The sequence below is a fragment of the Procambarus clarkii genome, chromosome 41 (genome assembly GCF_040958095.1).
Source record: "Procambarus clarkii isolate CNS0578487 chromosome 41, FALCON_Pclarkii_2.0, whole genome shotgun sequence".
NCBI lineage: Eukaryota > Metazoa > Arthropoda > Malacostraca > Decapoda > Cambaridae > Procambarus > Procambarus clarkii.
Genome location: NC_091190.1, coordinates 33,305,452 through 33,317,674, shown reverse-complemented (window position 1 = coordinate 33,317,674; position 12,223 = coordinate 33,305,452). Strand labels below are relative to the sequence as shown.

The 12,223-nt window shown below is 35.1% G+C and overlaps 1 protein-coding gene across 1 annotated transcript; it reads right to left on the bottom strand.

The window, feature by feature from the left end:
* Positions 1 to 2,407: 2,407 nt before the first annotated feature.
* Positions 2,408 to 11,770, bottom strand: LOC138373114 (uncharacterized). Its single transcript, XM_069339128.1, has 5 exons — positions 11,595 to 11,770; positions 9,501 to 9,607; positions 3,985 to 4,144; positions 3,020 to 3,126; positions 2,408 to 2,571 (listed from the first exon to the last, which is right to left on the bottom strand). The coding sequence occupies exons 2-5, from the start codon at positions 9,543 to 9,545 to the stop codon at positions 2,455 to 2,457; spliced, it is 429 nt and encodes a 142-aa protein (XP_069195229.1). The 5' UTR covers positions 9,546 to 9,607; positions 11,595 to 11,770; the 3' UTR covers positions 2,408 to 2,454.
* Between the last annotated feature and the right edge of the window lie 453 nt (positions 11,771 to 12,223).

Here is a 12,223-nt window from a genome sequence, read left to right as displayed (position 1 = left end):
ATTGCCCTCTTCAATTTTCTTGCTGACTTGGGTACCTAATTTTCTGTTGTCGCTGATTGTCGTACTAGGTCTGCCTCGGCGGTGTTTGGTGTGTTTGGGGAGGCGGACTAGGTTGTCAGCCCTAGGAAAATCCCTAATTGCTTTATTGACGGATGAGGCCAGTGTCTTGCCTCCTCTGTCTGGTACACCTAAGCATGCGTTGCCAAAAAGTAGCAGATTGTGCCAGGCTTTGATGGTATCAGGTGCAACAAGGTTATTTGACCCTCTGTTGACTTTTGCGATGAGGTCCATGTATTTCCCTGCAGCAAATGGGCGAGAGGCCTTTGGGATGTGGGTGAGTGTCCTGGTTGACGTTGCTTTAATTGCCTCTAGCAGGTCGTCTGTTGCAATGTAATCTGTTGCGATTTGTACTGGTGCAACAGGCTCCTGAGTGCTGCCTCCTCCCACGGGAGGCCTCCCTGACCCAGGACAGTCACCATGCTGGCGTATGACTCTGGAGACAGAGTTGATGCTGACGTTGTTCCCACAACCACTGCATGTGCCTCTCCTTTGATTGGCATCGGGAGGGGTAAGCTGGCTGGTAGCGGCTTCTTCTGCCATCCCCTTAGGTAAAGTGAATGTCACCTTGCACTGGAGTATTTGTCTCTCCCTCCTGGCTGGGGGGGACGAGGTTGTCCCCTATACTATGCGTCATGTCTGGGCAGATGTCTGGGGTGGGTGGGCTCGTGGAGGTGGTGGGTGGGGGTTGGGAGGCTGCGCTGGCCCGGTCTGGGAGGGGGGCCGGGGAGGAGAAGGCGCGACCACCTGATCGTGGGAGGTGAGGGCGGGGGAGCGGAAGACACTGCACCACACGGGGGGGGGGGGGGAGACACTACACAAGTGGAGTGGCCGAGCGGGAGACACTACACTCACTGGGGGGGGAGGCACTACACTCAGGGGGTGGGGGGGGGGAGGGTTGATGTGGCACGTAACACTTGGATAATTTCCTTTTGTCACTAAACACTGGTGAATGTGTCGTGGCTCACTGGGTGTGGTGCTCTCAACACGATACTCACAATGGTCCAGTCACCACAGGACTGGACTCCACTTATCATTTTCAAGCACTTATTGGCACACTGGTGACCCAGTCTCTTGACCCCACCACATGTGTCCTTCCACCCTTTCCTGGTGAGGGAGCCGTAGGGCGTGTGACGTGTGTGGGCGTGGGCTGACGGTGGGCGTGGGGTGGCGGTGGGCGTAGGGTTGCGTGGGGTGACGGTGGTCGTGGGGTGGCGGTGGGCGTAGGGTTGCGTGGGGTGACGGGGGTCGTGGGGTGGACGATGGTCGTCGGGTCAGCCGCCGGGAGAGGGTAGCTGGGTGGGCTGGCGAGGCCTGTGGGAGGCTAGGGAGAGGGGGGAGAAGGTATCCCGGTCACACACAATTAACACAAAGTTTCACGGGTGCATTATGTTTATCACTACAAACTCACCGTTCACCTGAAAAGACGCACACATTCACTTATAAGTCTGCTGAAATACAAGCAGGTTTGTGAGCCTCCCCTTCACTCCCCCCCCCCTCCTATATATATATATATATATATATATAAATATATATATATATATATAAATATATATATATATATATAAATATATATATATATATATAAATATATATATATATATATAAATATATATATATATATATAAATATATATATATATATAAATATATATATATATATATATAAATATATATATATATATATATATATATAAATATATATATATATATATAAATATATATATATATATATATATATAAATATATATATATATATATATAAATATATATATATATATATATATATATAAATATATATATATATATATATATATATAAATATATATATATATATATATATAAATATATATATATATATATAAATATATATATATATATAAATATATATATATATATATATATATATAAATATATATATATATATATATATATATATATATATATATATATATATATATATATATATATATATATATATATATATATATATATAAATATATATATATATATATATAAATATATATATATATATATATATATATAAATATATATATATATATATAAATATATATATATATATATAAATATATATATATATATAAATATATATATATATATATAAATATATATATATATATAAATATATATATATATATATATAAATATATATATATATATATATATAAATATATATATATATATATATAAATATATATATATATATAAATATATATATATATATATAAATATATATATATATATAAATATATATATATATATAAATATATATATATATATAAATATATATAGGTTATATATATATATATATATATATATATATATATATATTATTAATGATATATATACATATATACACACAGAAACAAAGATTCTTCTATATAGACATTAGAGAAGATTCAGCGGTATGCCATGCACCAGGCTCTCCGCTGTTTTCATTATTCGTCATATCCGACTCTGCTATGTGATGCACATGTATTCTTGCTTCACCACCCTGTAATGAAATATTGTTTGTTACTAATTGTTTTCAATAATACATTATTTTATTATATAATATTTAATTTATTAATTAAAAACCCTTTCCATATTATAGAAAAAAACTAAAACAAGAATCTATATAAAACTATAGAATAGAATAGACTAATAGAATAGAATATATATATCATATATATATTTATATAAATATATATATATATAAATATATGTATATATATTTATATATATATATATATTATTATATCCTGTATTATTCCAGCCCATTATTAGAGATAGTAGCCACCTCTTATTTTGGTTTTCTTTCATTATTAGTGCTCAGAAAATTAAATATATCTACATATTTAGTCAAAATCAATTACATTATTTTATCTTATTCATAGCATAAATGTTCACAAAGATTACTAAAAAGAGATTGAATTAGACTACAGCAAATTGGCAAACTTTACCTTGTATCTGTTTCCACCGTGTTTGTTTGGGGCGTTCTTCAACATATCAGCAATACTTGTCTCAACATCTCTTTCAGTTGCATTAGTGTGGGTGTTGATACAGGCTTCTGGAAAGTTATAAGAATTAATTAATATATATAATTATAATTCTTTTTGTCAGGAGACAAGAAGCCACAGAGTAATAACATTGTTGGCTTTTATTTAGGTGTTCCCCTGTTCTCCAGTCTTCCTCCGTCCCCTCGTCCCCTTTGTCCTCCCCAGCATTCTCCATTCCCCTGTCCCCTCGTCCTCCCCACCATTACCCTCTCCTCTGTTCCCTCGTCTTCCCCACCATCCCCCCTGTCGTCCTCCCCACCATTCTAAACTACCTCATCCCATGCATTCCATGATGGTCTGATGCTTCCATCTGAAAATTGGGAACATCAAAAGATCTGACTTTCCCAATTTTCTGATGGGAACATCAAATGATCTGATATTCCCATCACTGAAAAATAAAAACAGATAAAAAAAATGATATGAAAAAATAGAAAATAAAATATACTCATGAAATGAACAGAATGGTTAACAACGCAGCTCAATTGCAATGCAATGTCACAATAACATTTAAATATACTTTAAGATATAATCTAGAAGAAAATAAGGATATTGAAACGGTTCATGAACTCTATTTCAATAAAGGACACTATGGGGAACTTTGAAAAATAGTTATTGAGTATAATTAGACAGACTTGTTGCTAGGCAGAGGAGTAATGAGATATATGGCAAATTTTGCAAAATATACAATGAAGGTACACAAACATTCATACCCAAACAAAGCAAAATGCTAGGTAAGAACAAAGCATTTGGCCCGTAGGAGAAAGGAGATACCCACAAGACTAGAATACAAGTCATTAACAAGCATGCAAGTATAATACATAATACATGCAGACATATATATAATCCAAAAAAATGTCAAATTTACGTACTTATTATTACATTACAAATATCCAAGGTTTTGAAGACACGTTTCCTCTTGCACCCAACGAGTGAATACTGAGACCAGACCCCATAGGTCCCTATCCTCCTCATCATTCGTCTCACTGTGTCTCCACAGCTTGCACCGCCCATTTGAGACAGCGTCTGGACCTGTTAAAATAATGCATAAGCTGTAAGGTAATAGAGAATAATATATATCTTTCAATCTCAACATTAGATTTTCTAATTTCCAACTGTATTAAATAAATAGCATTAAAATATTTTCCTTCTTAACTATTACAAAAATCAACGAATTTGAGTAACTTTTGCTTTTGTTTTATTTGTACCTTAAACATAACACTGAACAATCAATTATGTGCCACCCCACCTTCCTTCATCTGCAAAAAAACTAATCAAAAGACATATGTACAAGGCTAAAAAAATTCAGCAACACTTACCATACTCAGGCTAAAAGAATTAAGCAACACTTACCATACTCTTTTTATATTCACTGTTAACTTTTAGCTCATGTGACAGACTTTCCACCTGCTCAACAGTTTCAAGTGGGGATGGAAGAATGTCTTCCAGGATTGGTATATCTCCATGTGTTTTTGACATATGGGTTTCCGTCATTTTGACAATATTCAGGAATTTTGCAAAAATAATGGCATTTACTATTTTTAAAAGATTATTAGCAAATTTACAGAAATGGTGCATTCGGAAGACAAAACCGTGGTAGACATGGTTGGAACAAGTTAGGTGAGAGGGTGGTGGAGGCCAAAACCATAATCATAATCATCTGTATCAAACCTTATTACAGGTAAAACCAGTAGGCAGTCTACTGTATTTTATCAAACCGTTATTAGTATAATAGATCTCGTAATAATTTTGCAAAAATAATGGCATTTACTATTTTTAAAAGATTATTAGCAAATTTACAGAAATGGTGCATTCGGAAGACAAAACCGTGGTAGACATGGTTGGAACAAGTTAGGTGAGAGGGTGGTGGAGGCCAAAACCATAATCATAATCATCTGTATCAAACCTTATTACAGGTAAAACCAGTAGGCAGTCTACTGTATTTTATCAAACCGTTATTAGTATAATAGATCTCGTAATAATTTTGCAAAAATAATGGCATTTACTATTTTTAAAAGATTATTAGCAAATTTACAGAAATGGTGCATTCGGAAGACAAAACCATGGTAGACATGGTTGGAACAAGTTAGGTGAGAGGGTGGTGGAGGCCAAAACCATAATCATAATCATCTGTATCAAACCTTATTACAGGTAAAACCAGTAGGCAGTCTACTGTATTTTATCAAACCGTTATTAGTATAATAGATCTCGTAATAATTTTGCAAAAATAATGGCATTTACTATTTTTAAAAGATTATTAGCAAATTTACAGAAATGGTGCATTCGGAAGACAAAACCGTGGTAGACATGGTTGGAACAAGTTAGGTGAGAGGGTGGTGGAGGCCAAAACCATAATCATAATCATCTGTATCAAACCTTATTACAGGTAAAACCAGTAGGCAGTCTACTGTATTTTATCAAACCGTTATTAGTATAATAGATCTCGTAATAATTTTGCAAAAATAATGGCATTTACTATTTTTAAAAGATTATTAGCAAATTTACAGAAATGGTGCATTCGGAAGACAAAACCGTGGTAGACATGGTTGGAACAAGTTAGGTGAGAGGGTGGTGGAGGCCAAAACCATAATCATAATCATCTGTATCAAACCTTATTACAGGTAAAACCAGTAGGCAGTCTACTGTATTTTATCAAACCGTTATTAGTATAATAGATCTCGTAATAATTTTGCAAAAATAATGGCATTTACTATTTTTAAAAGATTATTAGCAAATTTACAGAAATGGTGCATTCGGAAGACAAAACCGTGGTAGACATGGTTGGAACAAGTTAGGTGAGAGGGTGGTGGAGGCCAAAACCATAATCATAATCATCTGTATCAAACCTTATTACAGGTAAAACCAGTAGGCAGTCTACTGTATTTTATCAAACCGTTATTAGTATAATAGATCTCGTAATAATTTTGCAAAAATAATGGCATTTACTATTTTTAAAAAATTATTAGCAAATTTACAGAAATGGTGCATTCGGAAGACAAAACCGTGGTAGACATGGTTGGAACAAGTTAGGTGAGAGGGTGGTGGAGGCCAAAACCATAATCATAATCATCTGTATCAAACCTTATTACAGGTAAAACCAGTAGGCAGTCTACTGTATTTTATCAAACCGTTATTAGTATAATAGATCTCGTAATAATTTTGCAAAAATAATGGCATTTACTATTTTTAAAAGATTATTAGCAAATTTACAGAAATGGTGCATTCGGAAGACAAAACCGTGGTAGACATGGTTGGAACAAGTTAGGTGAGAGGGTGGTGGAGGCCAAAACCATAATCATAATCATCTGTATCAAACCTTATTACAGGTAAAACCAGTAGGCAGTCTACTGTATTTTATCAAACCGTTATTAGTATAATAGATCTCGTAATAATTTTGCAAAAATAATGGCATTTACTATTTTTAAAAGATTATTAGCAAATTTACAGAAATGGTGCATTCGGAAGACAAAACCGTGGTAGACATGGTTGGAACAAGTTAGGTGAGAGGGTGGTGGAGGCCAAAACCATAATCATAATCATCTGTATCAAACCTTATTACAGGTAAAACCAGTAGGCAGTCTACTGTATTTTATCAAACCGTTATTAGTATAATAGATCTCGTAATAATTTTGCAAAAATAATGGCATTTACTATTTTTAAAAGATTATTAGCAAATTTACAGAAATGGTGCATTCGGAAGACAAAACCGTGGTAGACATGGTTGGAACAAGTTAGGTGAGAGGGTGGTGGAGGCCAAAACCATAATCATAATCATCTGTATCAAACCTTATTACAGGTAAAACCAGTAGGCAGTCTACTGTATTTTATCAAACCGTTATTAGTATAATAGATCTCGTAATAATTTTGCAAAAATAATGGCATTTACTATTTTTAAAAGATTATTAGCAAATTTACAGAAATGGTGCATTCGGAAGACAAAACCGTGGTAGACATGGTTGGAACAAGTTAGGTGAGAGGGTGGTGGAGGCCAAAACCATAATCATAATCATCTGTATCAAACCTTATTACAGGTAAAACCAGTAGGCAGTCTACTGTATTTTATCAAACCGTTATTAGTATAATAGATCTCGTAATAATTTTGCAAAAATAATGGCATTTACTATTTTTAAAAGATTATTAGCAAATTTACAGAAATGGTGCATTCGGAAGACAAAACCGTGGTAGACATGGTTGGAACAAGTTAGGTGAGAGGGTGGTGGAGGCCAAAACCATAATCATAATCATCTGTATCAAACCTTATTACAGGTAAAACCAGTAGGCGGTCTACTGTATTTTATCAAACCGTTATTAGTATAATAGATCTCGTAATAATTTTGCAAAAATAATGGCATTTACTATTTTTAAAAGATTATTAGCAAATTTACAGAAATGGTGCATTCGGAAGACAAAACCGTGGTAGACATGGTTGGAACAAGTTAGGTGAGAGGGTGGTGGAGGCCAAAACCATAATCATAATCATCTGTATCAAACCTTATTACAGGTAAAACCAGTAGGCAGTCTACTGTATTTTATCAAACCGTTATTAGTATAATAGATCTCGTAATAATTTTGCAAAAATAATGGCATTTACTATTTTTAAAAGATTATTAGCAAATTTACAGAAATGGTGCATTCGGAAGACAAAACCGTGGTAGACATGGTTGGAACAAGTTAGGTGAGAGGGTGGTGGAGGCCAAAACCATAATCATAATCATCTGTATCAAACCTTATTACAGGTAAAACCAGTAGGCAGTCTACTGTATTTTATCAAACCGTTATTAGTATAATAGATCTCGTAATAATTTTGCAAAAATAATGGCATTTACTATTTTTAAAAGATTATTAGCAAATTTACAGAAATGGTGCATTCGGAAGACAAAACCGTGGTAGACATGGTTGGAACAAGTTAGGTGAGAGGGTGGTGGAGGCCAAAACCATAATCATAATCATCTGTATCAAACCTTATTACAGGTAAAACCAGTAGGCAGTCTACTGTATTTTATCAAACCGTTATTAGTATAATAGATCTCGTAATAATTTTGCAAAAATAATGGCATTTACTATTTTTAAAAGATTATTAGCAAATTTACAGAAATGGTGCATTCGGAAGACAAAACCGTGGTAGACATGGTTGGAACAAGTTTGGTGAGAGGGTGGTGGAGGCCAAAACCATAATCATAATCATCTGTATCAAACCTTATTACAGGTAAAACCAGTAGGCAGTCTACTGTATTTTATCAAACCGTTATTAGTATAATAGATCTCGTAATAATTTTGCAAAAATAATGGCATTTACTATTTTTAAAAGATTATTAGCAAATTTACAGAAATGGTGCATTCGGAAGACAAAACCGTGGTAGACATGGTTGGAACAAGTTAGGTGAGAGGGTGGTGGAGGCCAAAACCATAATCATAATCATCTGTATCAAACCTTATTACAGGTAAAACCAGTAGGCAGTCTACTGTATTTTATCAAACCGTTATTAGTATAATAGATCTCGTAATAATTTTGCAAAAATAATGGCATTTACTATTTTTAAAAGATTATTAGCAAATTTACAGAAATGGTGCATTCGGAAGACAAAACCGTGGTAGACATGGTTGGAACAAGTTAGGTGAGAGGGTGGTGGAGGCCAAAACCATAATCATAATCATCTGTATCAAACCTTATTACAGGTAAAACCAGTAGGCAGTCTACTGTATTTTATCAAACCGTTATTAGTATAATAGATCTCGTAATAATTTTGCAAAAATAATGGCATTTACTATTTTTAAAAGATTATTAGCAAATTTACAGAAATGGTGCATTCGGAAGACAAAACCGTGGTAGACATGGTTGGAACAAGTTAGGTGAGAGGGTGGTGGAGGCCAAAACCATAATCATAATCATCTGTATCAAACCTTATTACAGGTAAAACCAGTAGGCAGTCTACTGTATTTTATCAAACCGTTATTAGTATAATAGATCTCGTAATAATTTTGCAAAAATAATGGCATTTACTATTTTTAAAAGATTATTAGCAAATTTACAGAAATGGTGCATTCGGAAGACAAAACCAATTTTTCACTTTTGACAATTGAGCACCTGCTACATCCAGATTCTAGGGAGGAAAGGAAGGACGATCTTACTGGATCCCATAGCCTCTCCGAGGCACAAACCAGGCTTTTACATAACCCCCCCCCCCTGCACCCGAGCTTTTTAAAATAGTAAATGCCATTATTTTTGCAAAATTATTACGAGATCTATTATACTAATAACGGTAAATAAATAATAAATAGTAAATAAATCAAAATCAGTTACATTATTTTATCTTATTCATAGCATAAATGTTCTCGAAGATTACTAAAAAGAAATTGAATTAGACTACAGCAAATTGGCAAACTTTACCTTGTATCTGTTTCCACCGAGTTTGTTTGGGGCGTTCTTCAACATATCAGCAATACTTGTCTCAACATCTCTTTCAGTTGCATTAGTGTGGGTGTTGATACAGGCTTCTGGAAATTTATAAGAATTAATTAATATATATAATTATAATTCACTTTGCTATTCCCCATTCCACAGTCCTCTCGTCCTTCCCACTTCCCTGTCCCCACATCATCCCCACTATTCCCACTTCCCTGTCCCATCGTCCTCCTTACCATTTTCCCCTCCCCTGTCCTTCTTCCTCCCCCACCATCTCCCATTCACCTGTCCCTTTGTCCTCCCCAGCATTCCCCTGTCCCCACCATCCCCAACTCCCCAGTCCCCTCGTCCTCCCCACCATTACCCTCTCCTCTGTCCCCTCGTCTTCCCCACCATACCCCCCTCTCGTCCTCCCCACCATTCCAAACTACCTCATCCGATGCATTCTATAATGGTCTGATGCTTCCATCAGAAAATTGGGAACATCAAATGATCTGATATTCCCATCACTGAAAAATAAGAACAGCTAAAAAAATGAAATGAAAAAAATAAAAAAATAAACTATACTCATGAAATGAACAGTATGGTAAACAACACAGCTCAATTTCAATGCAATGTCACACAAAATTATTAAATCGAAATGAAAATAAATTGAAATCTATGAAAATTCAAATTATCAATACAATCGGAAATATTGAAATAATATCGCAACATAATATAGTGTGGGTTGCTCTTACGTGCAACAGACGGTGCTGTTTTTCAAAAAAGGCATGGTTTTACCTGTCACAAGTGTGGCATCTATACTTATACTCACGAAATGAACGGTATGGTAAACAACATAGCTCAATTGCAATGCAATGTCACAATAACATTTAATAACAATAATAACAATAACATTTAAATATACTTTAAGATATAATCTAGAAGAAAATAAGAACATTGAAACGGTTCATGAACTCGATTTCAATAAAGGACACTATGGGGAACTTTGAAAAACAGTTAATGAGTATAATTAGACAGACTTGTTGCTAGGCAGAGGAGTAAATAATGAGATATATGGCAAATTTTGCAAAATATACGGCACACAAACATTCATACCCAAACAAAGCAAAATGCTTGGTAAGAACAAAGCAGTTGGCCCGTAGGGGAAAGGAGATACCCACAAGACTGGAATACAAGTCATTAACAAGCACACAAGTACTACACTACACAACAACCGCACTACTACCAGAACTGGACGAATCACTACCAAAACAACACATTGCACATCACTACCAAAACAACACAACACAACACAAGCATTGGCAAAGAATTATAGACCAGTTGCACTAACATCCCACATAATAAAATTATTTGAGAGTGATCAGGAGTCAGATTACTAGTTTTATAGAGACCAATGACCTCCACAATCCAGGCCAACAAGGATTTAGAGCAGTTTCTATGATCGAGCCACTGAGATCTATAAAGAATTCTGATCAAGAAAGAGATCTAGGGGTGGTTTTAGATAGAAAACTATAACCTGAGGATCATATTAAGAACATTCTGCGAGGGGCCTATGCTACACTTTTTAACTTTAGAATTGCTTTTAAATACATAGGTCAAAAAGTTTTAAAAGTTTTAAAAGTTTTTTAAACCTCTCGTGTATCATGAGTGTGTTAAAGCATCAGATGGTGCATTCAGATGATGAATATTACCTAGTTCCTTCATCTGGGAAGAATGAACACATATTGGTGCATTCGGATGATAAAAACTAACTACTGTAGTTTAATTGATCAACAGACTGTATATCATATGCAGACTGTATGTGGATCTGCGGGCCACTCCAAACAACAGCCTGGTGGACCAAGCTCCACCAGGGCTAAAGCACAAAGTGATATAGATGTGATAGAGAAACTAGGTCAAATGGAGGAGTAGGTCTGTATATTAAACAGCACCTGACGTGCACAGAGCTACTAAACTCAATGTGGTGGTAGAGTGGTGGGGGGGGGGGAAATTATTACGAGATCTATTATTCTAGAGAATAATGCATATAAATGCATATATGCATATAAATACAAAAGTAAATGTAAATAATTTTACCTTGCACCTAGATCCACCAAGCCTGTATGGCGCGCGTTTCAGTACTTCGGAAATCTAGAACTATCTTGAATCTCTAATCTGCAATGAAACAATACATATTATTGCACTTACCAAAACATGGATGAATGTAGAAAATACAGAACTATTAGCTGAATATCAAATAAATGGATTTAATCTATTTCACACAGATAGATATATTAGATATTATATTATATTCCTTTCCTCCCTAGAATCTGGATGTAGCAGGTGCTCAATTGTCAAAAGTGAAAAATTTGGTTTATTTAACATACACGCCATAGACCGGCTTGGGAAAAAAAGTTCATAAAACCCAGGGGCCATAGACCGGCTTGGGAAAAAAAGTTCGTAAAACCCAGGGGCCATAGACCGGCTATAAAAGAAAATTTGAGAAAACCCTGGGGCCATAGAACGGCTATTTAATCCCCTTGAACGGACCTGTGCATGGACCACTGAGGCATAAAAAAAAACACGGGCCATAGACCGGCTTGGGAAAACAAGCTAGGTTAGGCTAGGTAAAAAAGAAAGGAGCTAGGTTAGACTATGTATGTTTAAATCTCTGATTTAAACAGAGCCAGTGTTCAGTCAAATAACTGAATTTATCAAATCTTATC

What these genes read in the sequence shown, in the direction of transcription:
- LOC138373114 (XM_069339128.1), bottom strand. Translation starts at nt 9,545, where the DNA reads ATGTTGAAGAACGCCCCAAACAAACTCGGTGGAAACAGATACAAG. An exon ending in TCGGTGGAAACAGATACAAG is followed by an intron (nt 4,145 to 9,500) that starts GTAAAGTTTGCC and finishes TTATTTTAACAG; the next exon opens with GTCCAGACGCTGTCTCAAAT. An exon ending in ACGGTGGAAACAGATACAAG is followed by an intron (nt 2,572 to 3,019) that starts GTAAAGTTTGCC and finishes ATTTCATTACAG; the next exon opens with GGTGGTGAAGCAAGAATACA.